Source organism: Hypanus sabinus, chromosome 3 (genome assembly GCF_030144855.1).
Source record: "Hypanus sabinus isolate sHypSab1 chromosome 3, sHypSab1.hap1, whole genome shotgun sequence".
NCBI lineage: Eukaryota > Metazoa > Chordata > Chondrichthyes > Myliobatiformes > Dasyatidae > Hypanus > Hypanus sabinus.
Genome location: NC_082708.1, coordinates 98,553,158 through 98,571,148, shown reverse-complemented (window position 1 = coordinate 98,571,148; position 17,991 = coordinate 98,553,158). Strand labels below are relative to the sequence as shown.

The window sequence follows — 17,991 nt, the reverse complement described above, 5'->3', positions numbered from 1 at the left end:
GAGGGGAGAGAGAAACACAATGTGATAGGTGAAACCAGAAGGGGGAGGGATGAAGTAAAGAGCTGGGAAGTTGATTGGTGAAAGAGATACTGGGCTGGAGAAGGGGGAGTCTGATAAAAGAGGACAGAAGGCCATGGAAGGAAAAAAAGGAGCACCCAGATGGAGGTGATGGGTGGACAAGAAGATAAGGTGAGAGAGGGAAAAGGGGATGGGGAATGGTGAAGGGGGGGGGACATTACTGGAAGTTTGAGAAATCAGTGTTCATGCTATCAGGTTGGAGGCTACCGAGATGGAATATAAGGTGTTGTTCTTCCAACCTGAGTATGGCCTCATCAGGACAGTGGAAAAGGCCATGGATAGAAATATTGGAATGGGAACGGTACAAATCAATCCATCTTTGCAAATACATATAGATCTCGACTCTCAGAATCCCCTCCAATGACTTGCCTACAGTCGATGTTAGGCTTACTGGTTAATACACAGCTGTTTTTTATTTGCAACTTCCAATTTAAGATGGTGCTGGTGATGTTCAGAAACTCACACAAAATGCTGGTGGAACACAGCAGGCCAGGCAGCATCTATAAGGAGAAGTACTGTCGATGTTTCGGGCCGAGACCCTTCGTCAGGACTCAGACGTTCAGAGACCACTTGCTGGTGGCGAACAAAACAAAGAGAATTTCTAACTACTTTATTAATTACAGCTCTCTAACTTTTGGAGTTGAGCTTTGTGACCTGGTATTTTGTGGGTGAAGTGAAGCCTTGAAGGTGCAAGACAGTTACGGCATGGGTGCACAGGCCAAACCAAGGCAGCTTGGCCCGGGCATGAGAGCGGAAAATCCACCGATGTTCAGGTATTGTCGGAAGAGACTTGGAGACAATTTGATACAGCAGAACCAAGGCAAGCAAAGGCAAGGCAGAGTCGGGGTGGAGCCCGGGCCCAAGAGTGAGGAAAGACCCAAGGTTTGATTGATTTAAATGCTGGGCCAAATTAGAAAGATTGGGTATGGGCTATGTATGACGAGGCAGCAGGGGTTGGGCCCGAGGGCATATTGAAGCAGCAGGGTCTGGGTCCAAGAGCAAGGAACAACCTAAGGTTTGGGCAATATAATCCGGGCCAGATTGAAAAGGTCAGGGTGTTTGGGCCGCAGGTGGGGAACGGCCAGTTCAGCTCAGTGCTCTGTGAAGTTTACTCATCTCTGAGACTGTGGTCTGGATCAGCTGTGGCTGTGGAGTCACTTCTGTGGACATCCGTTCTGAATGTTATTTGCTTACTTCTATTGCTTTCATGATTTCTGTTTTTTTCCTACACAGTGGGTGTTTGACGGTCCTTTTTAAAGGGTTCTATTGGATTTCTTTGTTTTGTGACTACCTGTAAGAGATGAATCTCAAGGTTGTATATAGTATACATACTTTGATAACAAATGTACTTTGAACTTTTTAGATAAAGGCATAACCCTCACTGCCACGAAGGATAATGCATGTATGTGAGCCAGGGCACTTGCAATTTCTCCTCTAGCCTTCTGCTCTAAGATGGCACTGGTGAAGCTCAACAACTTCTTGCTGGTGGCAATTAAAGAAAATCACTAAATACTTCATTAATCACAACTTTGCTGGCAAATAATCACTGCAAGCAATAGCCTGTAACTTCCCCATTGGAGTTGAGCTCTTGAAAGGCCTATATAACCTGGCATTTTGTGTGTGAACTTAAGTCTCGTGGGTGCAAGACAGTTGTGGCCAAGTGTGTACAGGCCGAATCGAGGTGGTAGGGGTGAGCCAATGTATGCTTTGCTGGTGCAGACTTGGAGGCAATTTGATGTGGCAGAACTGAGGTGAGGCAAGTGGAGTCAAGGCCGAGTTGAGGTGGAGCCCGGGACCAAGATGTGAAGAAAGACCCGAGGTTTGATCAACTTAAGCACTGAGCCAAATTGTAAACACTGGGCACAGGGCAAATCAGGACAGTGTGGCTCGGGCCCGAGGTCCAAGAGCAAAGAACAAACTCAGAACTTCAGTGCACTCTGGTTTTAAGTGCCAGGCAGATTGAAAAGGTCCAGGTGTCGGGGCTGGAGGCAAGGGACAGGCTAGTTCAGTTGCACTGAACTGACTTTGCGGCCTGTAACTAAAGGGCTTTTGAATCTGCTGCAATACCTCACTTCCATGAGCTTCAGTTCTGAATGCTACTTGTTTGTACGATTTGGTTTTTTCCTCTCTGCACATCAGGTGTTTGATGGTCTTATAATGGGTTCTATTAGGTGTCTTTGTTTTGTGATTGCCTGTAAGGAGATGATTCTCAAGGCTGTGTAATGCACCAGCCCCTTTGTACTTTGATAATAAAATGTACTTTGTATTTTGTTCTTGAATATATCTGATCAGGTCCCAGACATTGTGGACACCAATGAAATCCAATGACACACAGCACCTCCTCTACTGCAATGTGAACTATCCTCCAGACAGCCCCATGAACTTTCCTGAGTTTTCTACTCTTGATGTTTTCCACCACAGGACTTAATTTCCTCACCAATCTCCTGTGGCTCCACATTTGAAAGCCCACTTCAGTCTTTGAGGAGCCCTATTCTTTTTCCCTGAATATACTTACAAGCATTTTGTATTATCTGTATTGTTTCTGCCACAGCTATCTTGTGCCCTTTTTTGCACCCCACCCCTGATTTCCTTCTAAAGTATAGTTCTTCATCTTCTGCCCACCTCCAGCTGCCTGAGTTTGTGTTTCAAAATTAAATCACTTACGTTTATTACCAATCTAATGCATAGCAATAGTATATTGCAATTTAGGAAGTACCAGTGATTAACAAGTCCATACATGTCATGTACACAAAGTGATCAGGAATTCCCTTGGTTATTCATTCTGGTTTACCATTGCTTTAAACCAGTCAAGGTTGCATGGGTAAAAAGCTTTATTGAAAATTAAATACAAATCAAATACAGACAGACTTTTCAAAGTATCCCAGTTCAAATATTAATCCAAGGACCACAAAATATAGAGCTCCAAATAATAAATCTAGAGCTCCAAATAATAAATCTAGAGCTCCAAATAATAAATCATTTTTTAAAAAATACTTTAGATAATAAAAGCTGACAGTGACAGGTTTTTGTAACAACTCATGTACCCGCCCCAATCCCAATTAAACTACTGGACACAAGATGAAGAAAGGACACGTCAATTGCAAATCCCAACGATACAAGCTCAGAATGTCAATGTATTCTGGTTTTACCATTAAAATAAAGATATTATGGATAAATTATACACCTAACAAAGAAGACAACAATCCTAATAAAAATAGAATAAGCAAATTTGATCAGTTTAAGATACATTCTTTTCCACTGAATTCACATCTAAGAGATCAAAGTGATTATTAGTTGTGGTGCAAGATAATACAACTGCTGATTTAAAAGTGAAGTACAGTTTTGGATCCAGCAAGGTGCATGATGCCATTGAGATGGGGAGCAGTCAATGCACAAAAATGCTGTGCACAATTCATTAGCTCAAATAGTTGATCACTGTAGCATTTTAGACTTTTTAATATGCCTTTTAAGAAATTCGTTGCAAAATAGCAGCAATTCAACTACAAAGGATCCAACTCTTTGGACCTCAGGATGTGGAATTTCTATCTCCCCTTCTCCAAAGTCTCCTGGGGATACACAAGGGATATAAATTGGAAATATAGTGTAGCAAAGGTTCCAGCACTACCAATCTAATAGCTTGCATGGTAGAAGTGGGCTTAATGAAACCTTGGTGGATGTGTAAGGCATTACATTCCAGAGTTTCACTGGCAAACATTTTCATTTTCTAACAATGGTAATAAATACGTCTGAATGAAAATGGGAATTTGAAAAGAAATTGCTGAACAATGAGTTACGTATTGGCAGATGTCATTGTCTTTTCTTATCTTCAGGCTCTCTGTTTGCCACCTTTGTGTTGTAAGCGTTGAACTGCGAATCAGTGTTGAAAACTTTATCCCAGTAAGTGAAAGTTGAAGCATAGTTTCCAACAAAGTTCATGTGGTGAAAATCGTGAAAACGGGCTCCAGCATAAAAGGGGATCAGATGCAAGGGATTTATGGGGATGTAATAACCACTGAAAATTAAAAAAAAATAACATATTAAAATAACACTACACAAGAGTGGTACAGAACCAAATTAAATATATTATCTAAGACATTCACTTCTCTCTTCTCAGATATTTTTTCAACTTGATAAGCAATTGTGGCGTTTTCTGTTTTTGTTTTCTATTTCCAGCTCCTGGACTCCTATAACTGTAATTATTTAATTTTGAAAGAATAACAAGTTATCAAGGAAGCTTCAAGTCTTCCTCAAGTTATGCATGTGAAAGGGCAAAGGAGGCCTACACAGAGAATCATCAAGTTTTATGTAATAAGGTGGTTTTTAGATCATGACTTTGAGGAACCAACTAGGAAAAAGGTTATTAAGGATCTTGTTTTGTGCAATGAGAAAGGATTGATTGGAAATCTTGTTGTCGAGGGGTCTTTTGGAATTTTACAGTGGGTTTGAAATTGATGTAGTTCAGTTTTAGGTTCAAAGTTGCTAAGATTAACTGTGAGAACACACTGAAGCACACGATAATGGATGAACAATGATTAGCAGTTAAAGTAGCAATGCACAGGAAAGATATTCCTTTCAGGCACAAACCCTGAAAAATAAAAGCAATTCATCTGTGGCTATGTACTAAATAAACAGAGTTAACTAAGTAAATTTGTTGGAAACCGAATAGTGAGCAATGTAAAAGTCAGCAAAGGAGGATCAAAAGTTGATAAAGAAAGTCAAGACAGAATATGAGAGGATACTGGTAAATATTTAATAGACTGCAGAGCTTTTTGAAGTTTGCTAAATGGATCAGGATGTTCTTTATCAACCACAGCTCAGCATTCAATAACATCAACCCCTCAAAACTAATCAATAAGCTCTAAGACCTTGGCCTCAATATCACTTTCTGCAACTGGTTCCAGGATTTCCTCACTTGCAGATCCCAGCTAGTTCCATTTGACACCTCCACAATCTCCATCAGCACAGGGGCGCCACAAGGCTGTGTGCTTACCCCCTGTTCTACTCACTTTACACTCATGACCGTGTACTTGAGCACTTTTTCAATGCCATATTCAAGTTTGCAGTCGACATCACTGTCATTGGCCAAATCAAAGCTGGAGATGAATCAGCACATAGGCGGGAGATTCAAAATCAGTCTGAGTGCTACCACAACAACCACCCCTTTCTCCACGCCAACAAGACCAAGCAGCAGAGTGTAGACTTGAGGAGAACGAAAGCAGAGGTCCACGAGCCGGTCCTCATCAGAGAATCAAAGGTGGAGAGGGTTAGCAACTTGAAATTCCTTGGTGTTATTATCGCGGGCCCAGCATGCAAGTGCAATTATGAAAACGCACGGCAGCGCCTCTACTGCCTTAGGAGTTTATGGATATTCGACATGACATCTAAAATGTTGACAAACTTCTTTAGATGTGTGGTGGAGAGTACATTGACTGGCTGCATCACAGCCTGGTGTGGAAACACCAATACCCCTATACAGAAAATCCTACAAAAGTAATGGATTTGGCCCAGTTAAAGTCCCCCCCCCCCCCCCCCAACCACTGAGTACATCTAAATGAAGTACTGTCACAGGAAAGCAGCACACATCAGGGACTTGCTCTCTTCTCATTGCTGCCATCAGGAAGGTGGTACAGCAGCCTCAGGAACCACACCATCAGGTTCAGGAACAGTTATTATCCCTCAGCCATCAGGCTCTTGAACCAAAGCTGATAACTTCACTCAATTTCATTTGCCCCATTGCTGAAATGCCACCACTAGCAAAGAATTCACTTACAAAGACACTTCATCTCATGTTCTCAATATTTATTGCATATTCATTTATTCTTTTTTCTATCTACACAGTTTGTTGTCTACTGTACTCTGGTCAAACGCCCTAGGTGGGTGGTCTTCCAATGATTCTGTTAGCATTATTCTATAGATTGGTTGAGTATGCCCACAAGAAAATGAATCTCAGGATTGTACGTGGTGATAATAAATTTACTTTGAACTTTGAAAAGACCTGCAAGAGCAAGTATTTGCTCCAATGACAGATTTATAATGAGAATTTTTATTAGCAATTAAAGAAATGGATAATTGTTTATCGGGATGGAGGCCGGTGACTAGTGGGGTGCCTCAGGGATCTGTTTTGGGCCCAATGTTGTTTGTAATATACATAAATGATCTGGATGATGGGATGGTAAATTGGATTAGTAAGTATGCCGATGATACTAAGGTAGGAGGTGTTGTGGATAATGAGGTGGGTTTTCAAAGCTTGCAGGGAGATTTATGCCGGTTAGAAGAATGGGCTGAACGTTGGCAGATGGAGTTTAATGCTGAGAAGTGTGAGGTTCTACATTTTGGCAGGAATAATCCAAATAGAACATACAGGGTAAATGGTAGGGCATTGAGGAATGCAGTGGAACAGAGAGATCTAGGAATAACAGTGCATAGTTCCCTGAAGGTGGAGTCTCATGTAGATAGGGTGGTGAAGAAGGCTTTTGGAACGCTGGCCTTTATAAATCAGAGCATTGAGTACAGAAGTTGGGATGTAATGTTAAAATTGTACAAGGCATTGGTAAGGCCAAATTTGGAATATTCTGTGCAGTTCTGGTCACTGAATTATAGGAAAGATATCAATAAATTAGAGAGTGCAGAGACGATTTACTAGGATGTTACCTGGGTTTCAGCACTTAAGTTACAGAGAAAGGTTGAACAAGTTAGGTCTCTATTCATTGGAGCGTAGAAGGTTGAGGGGGGGATTTGATCGAGGTATTTAAAATTTTGAGAGGGATAGATAGAGTTGACGTGAATAGGCTGTTTCCATTGAGAGTAGGGGAGATTCAAACGAGAGGACATGATTTGAGAGTTAGGGGGCAAAAGTTTAAGAGAAACACGAGGGGGTATTTCTTTACTCAGAGAGTGATAGCTGTGTGGAATGAGCTTCCTGTAGAAGTAGTAGAGGCCAGTTCAGTTGTGTCATTTAAATTAAAATTGGATAGGTATATGGACAGGAAAGGAGTGGAGGGTTATGGGCTGAGTGCGGGTAGGTTGGACTAGGTGAGATTAAGAGTTCGGTGTGGACTAGGAGGGCCGAGATGGCCTATTTCCGTGCTGTGATTGTTATATGGTTATATGGTTAAGAATTAAACAATTACCTGTGACAGTCTTTACCTGTCACAGACTGTTCCTGTTTGAGCAACTAACTGAATTGCCCCAGAGGCTTTGAATAAAGGATTTATACTTATACGATCTCTAAACGAATTTATCCAGATTAGACTTCCACATTTGGCACAGCGAGCCAGATACCAACATAGGGGTTGTGACACGAAGGCAGACTGAGTAAGCAACAGACCAAACATCCTATCTATGGGGACTGATCAGGCCTGCAAAGACAAATCGTCTTTGTCGCTCCCTACAATACCGGTGTGAGTCTCTGCCCCTAGCCCGGACCTCAACATAGGACCCAGATCGAATCTGCCAAGAAACTCGTATAAGGTAGGACAATTATTTGAAAACTGGACAGCTGACAGGTGTCGGGTAAAGGAACCAGGGGAATTGAGCAGCAGACACGGTGCCTGGTAAAAAGACAAAAACATGAGACAAGACCTATCGTGTGATAAAAATAGTACTGGAACTTCACTATGCAAAAAGTCCGAGTTGTTTCATAATAAAGAGAGAGATTTATGTGTTTTAAGTGTTATGTTATGTAAGAAATTGGGGGATGAAGTGTGGCCAAGGGGAGGGACGTGGGATGTGACAAGCTGTGAACAAGCTGTGAAAATGGTCCGGAAAAACATCAGTCATAATAAATGCAAAACCTTGATCAAGGAATGGAAAGAACAGGCAGATAAGAAATAGAATGAGTCGCTATTGCAAGTTGGCAAAATAATGCATTTGATAGAGGGTTAGAAGTATGTAAGTTAGACGGAGAGCCAAAACCCTGGGAGACCCTTAAAGTGGAATGCGAATGGATAGACGGCAGATGAGAAAGAGAGGGAGGTTAAGGCAGAAAAGGATAAAGCCGAAGGCCAAAAGCGACAAACGCAGGGACTAATAGGGAATGAAACACAGGATCTGGGACCTTGTCTAGTTACCGACCCTGTTTGATGAGAGTGATTGCGATGAGGACTGGCTAGAGACAAGAACCCCACCACCATATCGGGAGCTGCTACTAGCCATGGGAGCTGAAAATTCTCCAGGGTTCTCTGACACCGTGGGAGGCAGGGTGAAACAGAGGGGAAGGGGAAGGACAGAGCCCCTATATCCAACCATCCCGTGAGGTGATACTGAAGAACGGATAAATACAATCCATGAGAGAAGTCCCCCACCCAAACCTCAGAGACAGCAACTTACCTGACTGATGCCTTTCCACGGGGTGGGGGGACAAATCAGCTGGCGGTTATCCCAGTCTATGCCCCATGGAAGCCACAAGAGATGATCATGATAAAGAATCAAGCGCCTGACAGAAAGAAGAAACCAGCACTTTTTGCACAATATGTGCAGAGCACAATTCAGATGTAAAATGTTACACCGCAGGATCTTTTCAGACTTTGTTGCATGTTATTACCTGCAGATGAGGGATGGAAATGGAAGGCAGAACTGAGATACTGGACTCACAGGAGAGGGAATGGGTACTAACCGAGGAAGAGCAGACCAATCAGATAATCCAGGGCTTGGAAAAAGCACTCCAACAGCCTGTTAACATCACTAAAGTACTAGAATATAAGCTGAAACCCAGAGAAAATCCAAAAATCTGAGATGCAAAGGGACTTGGAAGTCCTTGTGCAGAGCACCCTAAAGGTTAACTTGTAGGTTGAGTTGGTGGTGCAGAAGGCAAATGCAATGTTAGCATTCATTTCAAGAGGTCTAGAATACAAGAGCAGGGATGTGATGCTGAGGCTTTATAAGGCACTGGTGAGGCCTCACCCTGGGGATTGTGAACAGTTTTGGGTCCCTCATCTTAGAAAAGATGTGCTGGCATTGGAGAGGGTCCAGAGGCTCTCACAAGGATGATTCCGGGAATGAAGGGGTTATCATACGAGGAATGCTTGATGGCTCTGGGTCTGTACTCGCTGGAATTCAGAAGGATTTGGGGAGATCTCATTGAAACCTTTCGAATATTGAAAGGCCGAGATGGAGTAGATGTGGAAAGGATGCTTCCCATGGTGGTAGTCTAGGACAAGAGGGCACAGCCTCAGGATAGAGGGCCCTTTGGAAACAGAGATGCAGAGAAATTTCTTTAGCCAAAGGGTGGTGAATTTGTGAAATTTGTTACCACATGCAGCTGTGGAGGCCAGGTCATTGGGCATGATTAAGGCAGAGATTGATAGGTTCTTGACTGGATGTGGTTACCGGGTGAAGGCCGGAAACTGGGGATGAGGATGAGAAACAAAAAGGATCAGCCATGATTGAATGGCAGGGCAGACTCAATGGGCCATATGGCCTAATTCTGCTCCTATGTCTTATGGTCTTAAATCTGTACAACTGGCTCGGAAGAACAGCAAAAGAAGACAGAGTCTAAGGGAGCTGCAGGTATGGGATATATGTATGATGGCAGAATACAGTATTAATGGTAAGACTCTTGGCAATGTGGAGGATCAGAGGGATCTTGGGGTACAAGTCCATAAGGCGCTCAAAGCAGCTGCGCAGGTTGACTCTGTGGTTAGGAAGGTGTACAGTGTATTGGCCTTCATCAATCATGGAATTGAATTTAGGAGCAGAGAGGTAATGTTGCAGCTATATTGGGCCCTGGTCAGATCCCACTTGGAGTACTGTGCTCAATTCTGATCGCCTCACTACAGGAAGGATGTGGGAGCCATAGAAAGGGTGCAGAGGAGATTTACAAGGATGGTGCCTGGATTGGGGTGCATGCCTTATGAGAATAGGTTGAGTGAACTCGGCCATTTCTCCTTGGAGTGAAGGAAGATGAGAGGGGACCTGATAGAGGTGTATAAGATGATGAGAGGCATTGATCATGTGGATGGTCAGAGGCTTTTTCCCAGGGCTGAAATGTGTGCCACAAGAGGTACAGAGAAGATGTCATGGGTAGGTTTTTTTACTCAGAGAGTGGTGAGTGTGTGGAATGGGCTGCTGGCAACGGTGGTGGAGGCGGATACGGTAGGGTCTTTTAAGAGATTTTCGGATAGGTACATGGAGCTTAGAAAAATAGACGGCTATGGGGAAGTCTAGTAATTTCTAAGGTAGGGACATGTTCGGCACAACTTTGTGGGCCAAAGGGCCTGTATTGTGCTGTAGGTTTTCTATGTTTCTATGAGATTCTGTAGCCCAGAACAAGCCTCCCAGCTGCCAGGATTAAAAATGCCCGAGCAGTTGCAGAATATTCCCAAAGAGGAGGGAGAACAGCCAGATATCATTGTGCACATTGACAACATGGGCAGAGTGCAGCAATGAAGCCAAACTGAGTCAGTACAGCCAGTAAGGCAGAAGGTAAAGAGTTGTGAACACTGGATTATTCACTGTCCCCTCAGATGGTAGGAATAGAAGGACAAGACATCTGACTGCATGGCTGAAAAGCTGGTAGAGAAAGAAGGACATTCTTGGATCACTGGGATCTCTTCTAAGACAGAGGTAACATGTCCCTATTCAGGTAGATGGGTTACACCTGAACTGCAGAGAGAGCAAATATCCCGGCAGGAAGATTTGCTAAAACTACTCAGGAGTGTTTAAACTGGTCTGGTGATGGCGGTAGTGGTGGGGGGTGGGAGGAGTGGAACCAAGGACATTGAAGGGAATATGGAGGTTAGAGCGGACAAGTCCAGTAGGCAGGGCAGGATGTGACCTACGGGCTAAATTGCAGTTGTTATAATGCAAGAAGCCTGGCAGGAAAGGGAGATGGACTTGGGAGACGGACCGGCACTGTTGAAGGATGGGCTGGACTGGCTGCTCAGTGCTTTGGAACACTTCTTTACATGTCTGATCAACGATGAGGCAGACGGAGAATAAGGGGTGGAAATGTGAAGTTCTTTTTTTGTTTTAGGGAGAATAAAATAAGGTAATTACAAAGATATAAATGGATCTCGACAACAAATCACAGAAAATATGCAGGTGCAACATGCAAATGGGAAAGAGATGGTGCCAAAGTAAGGAACTCGTGTTACAATCATGTTTACACACCAACAATTTCAGTCCTTTTCATCATGAAGTGATATCTTTGTCCTAGAAGCATCCCAACAGTGATTCAAGATAGATTTCTGATATAGGGAACCGTCTTATGGCAGCTATTGAATGGAATGGACCTAGATTTTCACAAGAATGGGAGGTGACATGAATGAAAGCACACACAATTCTGAAAATGCTGCAGGATCCTCCTCCTAACGGATGGATCTCAAAATGTTCGAAGTACATTTATTATCAAAGAATGAATACCATATACAATCTTGAGATTCATCTTGCAGGCAGCCATGAAACAAAGAGACACAACAGAATTCATTAAAAAACCCACAGCACTCATCCAATGTGTGAAAAAGATCAAATTGTATCAACTGTGACGAGATCTGAAGGATTATTCTAAGTGGACTGTTCCTTTAAAAAGAGGGAGAGGGAGCGAACAGCATGTGTGCTATTTCAGCGACAGAAAGAGAGAAAGTCTGTGAGCTTCCTTGGAAACTGAAAGGCGGAACCATATGATGGACAGCTAGTGTTCAGCACTTGTATAATATATACAAGGTCAGTTGGCTTTGTTATCAGACATGCCAGACACCAAGGAGGACACTGGGTGAGCTTTGTGTGCCCACGACAAAGGTGGGGTTTTTGCTCACAGTGTGGACAAAGGGGTGACTAGTGGGGAGCTATCAGTGTGTTTAATCCTGGCCTGGGTTGATGACTCCACCACAGAAGGCAGTCTCCTTTCTGTGGTCACAGTTGGTGACTTTAAATACGTTTCGGGAGCAGGAGGACGACATGGAAGATCAACAGCATCGGCACTGGGAAAACAAAACATCTCTCCCTCTCTCTCCCCCTCCCTCTCCCCCCCTCCTCCCCCCCCCCCCAACTCTACTCAAATCAAATTCCAGAACTGAACCGACTACTTACCATACCATCATAAGACTGTATCATCTAACCACCTGAGCTGGGAGGAGCGTGGGAACTTTATTCACTCACTTATACATGCATATACTCTGCTAACCTGTTTGCCTTATCTTGTTTTATATTACTTTATCTTGTAGTTATTAATAAAATAGAGTTTATAACGGAAGACTCCGACTCCAGGTGTGTTCATTTCTGCTGGTTCTTTTTAACCCGTTACAGAGTACGTAACAAAACAATAAAGAAAAAGGCAAACCAACAATCCACAAAACATGAACTGCTGAGTCCCAAAAGCAAGTGCTCAGCCACATGGCCAGTTCAGCGCTGCAGTGGGTCCAGGAGCCTGATGGCTCTAGGCCCTAGCTGCACAGCCAGTTCAGTGCTGCAGTGGAACTGGTCCCAAGTCCACCCCAGCAATGGCCACCATGGCCATACCTGTATTCTTGAGTGTCCTGTTCACCAAATATTATATTTGGTAGAATTATTAGTAGTTTTGCTTGAGGCCTGCAAAGTGTCGCTGTGTCTTATCAGTGGCATCTAGAGCTTAGGTTAGAAGAAATTTCTGTGGAATTCTAGTGTATACCCAAAGAAACATGACTAAAATCAGGAGATTTGTTGCAATGAGGGAAGTGAGGAACATGGAGGAAATTAGGTACAAAAATGCTTATAAGGGCAAACTGGCTTTTGTTCTTTAAGATAATTGCAGATTAAATGAAATCTGTCAGTAAGGTAACTCATTAAAATAAATCTATACAAGCAAAGATCCCTCCTTATGTTTGACATGAATATGACAAAAAATGTCCACTGAAATAAAGTGGCTTTTCAACTTCATTGAAAGTGTACTTGCTTTACCATGCCATAGTCACAAATTGGAAGTTCTGGGTCAAGTCAGTGGTTTGACGTGAATACATTTACTTGCATTGCTAATAATAGCAATATGGTTTCATAGTAAATAACTTTCAATCCCAAAATGATCACAAAGCTGAACAGCTCATTGGTCATGATTCAAATTACAGAACGCATGTTTAAGAAGAGCAAGAAGCAATTCAAGTGATGGAAGAATAGAGTTGTGAAAAATGTTAGCAGAGGCGGCTTTGACATTAGGGGCTTATGGGTCACAGTAATAAAAAGTCTTGCTTGAAATAAGAGATAATGACTCGCTAACTTGATTAATAAATAATTCAGTAAGGTGTCATCATGCTTAGTCGCAGCGGCCTATGTGGGTTCAGCAAATGGTGCAAATGTTTGTCTTAAGTTGTTTATTTTTCAAAACGCCAAGTACTGCATACGTAGTCATTTAATATCAGGGAACATATACAGTTTACAACCTGAAATTCGTACTCTTCATAGACATCCATGAAACCCCACAGAATGACAAAAACGTTGAAGCCCCAAATCCCCACCCTTTGCACAAGCAGCAGCAAAAGAATCAGTTCCCCCCCCCCATTAGTATGGTTGAATGACAATAAACTTGAACTTATATCAAGTACACTGGTTAATCAAACTTCATTAAATATATATATATAATGTTTAAACTTACCTATGAACATCAATCGTTTCGAGAAGGCGGACAGCAACCCAAGCCCACAGCAGCATTACATGGTTACAGAAGATCATGATTCCAATGAAAAAGCCTGATCCAAGGATAATTGTCTCCAATGGATGAGCATATTCAGCCTGCATACCAAACGGAGACTGGAAGAAAACAGCTTAATAAATATAGCTCTCTGGAACTAGAACTGGTTTACTATTGTCTTGTCTTGCATACTCTTCATGCATATCAGAAGAATTACACAGTGCATTGAGGTAAAGCAATAATAATGCAGAATAAAGTGTAACAGCTACGGAGAAAGTGAGGTGCAGGAAGATCATAATGAGGTAGATTGTGCGATCCAGTCCATCTTGTTGAACTAGGTAGATGCTGTCCTTAGGCCTAGTGGTACATACTTACAGACATTTTTGTATCTTCTGCACAATGGAGGAGGGGAAAAGAAAGAATGGCCGGACACATGGGGTCTTTGAGTAATGTAGTGAGGCAGTGTAAAGTATAGACCCAGTTCAAAGAGGGAAGGCTGGTTTCTTACTTTCTGCAGTCTTAATTTACGCCAAAAATTAGAATATCATACATTAAAAAATAATGTATTTCATGGAATTAGTATTTACAGGCTATCCCATCATGTACATACTGTCCTATCACATAACCTTCTAAATATTAAAACATAAATGCAAACATAGAAATTAGAAACAGAAGTAGGCCATCCATCAGAATGAAACTAGACCACTAATCATTAAGATCAAAGCTGATCTGACTGTAACCATTAGTTTATATTCCCATCTATCCTGAATAGTTTGCCCATTTGCTTATCTACCTACATTAAAAATGTTTAAAGGTTCATCCTCAGAGCGTAGCAAACAGACCAAGCCAAACACTTGCAACACTGCAAGAAGAATCTTGCTTCGTTTCTGCTTTAAGTGGGTGGCACATTAGCACTGTTAGTGTGATCACTTTACATCCCTAGTGATCACCCTTCAGGATTCAATTCCCACCACCGTCTTCTCCCTGTCACTGCATGGATTTCCTCCAGGTGCTCCAATTTCCTCCCACATTCCAAAAGGCGTACAGTTAGGGTTAGTGAGTTGCAGGCATGTTATGTTGATGCCGTTAGAGTAGCAACACTTGCAGGCTGCCCCCAGCAAATCTTCGGATTGCGTTGGTTGATGGTGCAAAATGGTGCTTTTCACCGTATTTTTCCATGTACATGTGACAAATAAAGCTAATCTTAATCAACCCCATATCCTAAAATAGTCATCCTTAGATCCTCCTTTAAAAGGGAACATTTCTACATCCACACCACTCAAAATGCTTCAAATTAAATCAAGTTCTTCCCTCATTCTTTTAAACTGCAGTCTGCTTGGACAAACCTAGCCTGTCTAACCATCACTTTACTCTACACAGCACTATGTGCTGTAGTCTCACCAATACCCTTTATAATTTATGTGTAACCTCCCAACTTCTGTATCCAATTTCTCTCACAATAAAAAGCGACAATCTATTAGCTTTCCAAATTTCTTTTGTACGTGCGTATTAGCCTTTTATGAATCTTGTGTAAGGATGTCTTTAAGCTATAATATCTCACCATCTGTGTTTACATTTTTCTCAATATGCCAGCTATTTTCCCACTTATATATCTTCTGGTAAATCATGCCCTCTTCACTTACTTTCTGACCTATCTTTGTGTCAGCAGCAAATTTAACAAGCATACACTTAGTACCTTCAGCCTAGTCATTTATATTAATAGTAAAAACCTGAAGTCATTCATTATTTGGCCCACACAGGTAAATTTCACAATCCCACAATGTTAACAAACTTTCAAGGACAGTTACTGTAGAGTTCATTTATCCATGAACATTTTTAATCTGCATTTGTAAAGCTCAAAAATTGCTTTATTTGTCAGCAACAACTGTTCTATTTTGGTCTTCAGCTAGCCGACAAGCTGTTTGTAAATGAGGAAGATTTGGCTCTCTTGTTTGTAGAGGGTTTTGTCAACTCTTTATATTGAGTATTCTGGGCACTTTTATGTCTAGAAATGAGTACATTTGTTTAAACAGAAATGTCAACCCTCTGAAAAATTAACAATTTTCGATGCATCTTTAAATTTTGCACTCCTACTTAAAGCTCGCTTAGATACACATTTATTGTGTCTTTCAACATTTTACAAATTTGTAAAAAAAAGTGTATTTCTTTCAAAGAAAACATTGAATGCAAAGCTTCCCAAAAGACATTTCATGACAGCATTAAACTGAGATTTTAGTTTCCATGACAGGTAGGCAAAAACAATATTATTGTTTCATTATTTATTTTGTTAATTTAGACACTAGTTTGTTGGCAATTCAGCAGTTTTCTCTTTCAAGGTATGTCAGAACTTAGTTGAAGCAGTATGACATTTTTCTTCTATCTCTTATTATATAGATATGAGATATACAAAAAGTTGTAACCATATTGTAAGGATATAAATGATTAGCTACAAACTGCAGAATGAGAACGATTCTGGTGAAATAGCTAAATGTAATAGGAAAACAAAAAAGATCAATAATTTTCAGGAACTGTCCAGTAGATACAGGTGGCACACTTCCACTTCTCAAGACCAATTAGACGTGGTCAATTAACACTGGAATTCCAAATCATCCAAATTCCAAGAATGAACAAATAAAATTGACAGCCAAAATCTAATTGTTTTCTTGCTTAAGTAAAACAAAGGTTATTACATTTCTAAGCTTAAAAAATGTATTTTCAAAGGTTAGCAACACACCTGAGGAAATTAACCATATAATAGGTTTAAAGCAGGCTTGCAAGCTGGGCCCTTGCTTAGTGATATGGGTCCATGGCATAATGAATCCATTAAAACCCCTGGTTTTAAGAGAATTTAATGAAGTTTAACAGGGAAGTTTAATCACAATTTAGTATCAACTAATTAAATCAAAGACCAAGACTCTTGTACAAGTAGAATATAACTTTGAACTTACTGAGAAATCATGGTGCATCTTGTGAATATGCTTGTAGATCTTTCTATGATGTAATAATCTGTGCAAGAAGTAATGCCATGTGTCCTCAATAACTGCACAACCAAAGCACTGGGCTAGCAGCACGTACCTAAAACAATTCACAGGATATAGACAGAAGCATGTTTCCCAATTAATACGAAATCCACGACAATATTCAGTTCAAAACTTTAGAACAGTGGTGGAATAACAGTGTTTAGCAGTAGTATAATTAATCCATAGCACTGGAAAAAAGATATGAAAGCTTTGCAAAAATTATTTACATGTAACATAGATAACAACTGAGGAAGTTTGGACCTATCTCAAGCAAGTCTGGTTGTAAACAGCAAGCCATGTGTAAATTCTCAGGTGGAGTGGAGTAAGGTAAAATTATTTCCAGCTTCACTATCACCGAATTAATTTTCATTTACTGGGATCAAAAATAAATTCTACGATATAGTTCAGGTAAAGTATGTTGCTTTGTATAAAAACAATCTCTCAAATGTTTATGCTAAATGAGGAATGTTGACAAGGGTAAGGCAGTGGATGTAGTCTATATGGACTTCAGCAAAGCCTTTGACAAAGTTCCACATGGTAGGTTAGTTAAGAAGGTTCATTCGTTAGGTATTAATGCTGGAGTAATAAAATGGATTCAACAGTGGCTAGATGGGAGATGCCAGAGAGTAGTGGTGGATAATTGTTTATCGGGATGGAGGCCGGAGACTAGCGGGGTGCCTCAGGGATTTGTTTTGGGCCCAATGTTGTTTGTAATATACATAAATGATCTGGATGATGGGGTGGCAAATTGGATTAGTAAGTATGCTGATGATACTAAGGTAGGAGGTGTTGTGGATAATGAGGTGGGTTTTCAAAGCTTGCAGGGAGATTTATGCCGGTTAGAAGAATGGGCTGAATGTTGGCAGATGAAGTTTAATGCTGAGAAGTGTGAGGTTCTACATTTTGGCAGGAATAATCCAAATAGAACATACAGGGTAAATGGTAGGGCATTGAGGAATGCAGTGGAACAGAGAGATCTAGGAATAACAGTGCATAGTTCCCTGAAGGTGGAGTCTCATGTAGATAGGGTGGTGAAGAAGGCTTTTGGAACGCTGGCCTTTATAAATCAAAGCATTGAGTACAGAAGTTGGGATGTAATGTTAAAATTGTACAAGGCATTGGTAAGGCCAAATTTGGAATATTCTGTGCAGTTCTGGTCACCGAATTATAGGAAAGATATCAATAAATTAGAGAGTGCAGAGACGATTTACTAGGATGTTACCTGGGTTTCAGCACTTAAGTTACAGAGAAAGGTTGAACAAGTTAGATCTCTATTCATTGGAGCGTAGAAGATTG

The 17,991-nt window shown here is 41.3% G+C and overlaps 1 protein-coding gene across 1 annotated transcript in view; it reads right to left on the bottom strand.

The window, feature by feature from the left end:
* Positions 1-2,891: 2,891 nt before the first annotated feature.
* Positions 2,892-17,991, bottom strand: part of LOC132391540 (methylsterol monooxygenase 1-like) — a 33,417-nt gene continuing 18,317 nt past the window's right edge. Inside the window, exons 3-5 of the mRNA XM_059964861.1 lie at positions 16,624-16,750; positions 13,640-13,794; positions 2,892-4,090 (exon numbers count right to left, since the gene is read on the bottom strand). Coding sequence (XP_059820844.1) covers positions 3,886-4,090; positions 13,640-13,794; positions 16,624-16,750 — 487 coding nt within the window. The 3' untranslated portion in view covers positions 2,892-3,885. The remainder of the gene's footprint in view (positions 4,091-13,639; positions 13,795-16,623; positions 16,751-17,991) is intronic.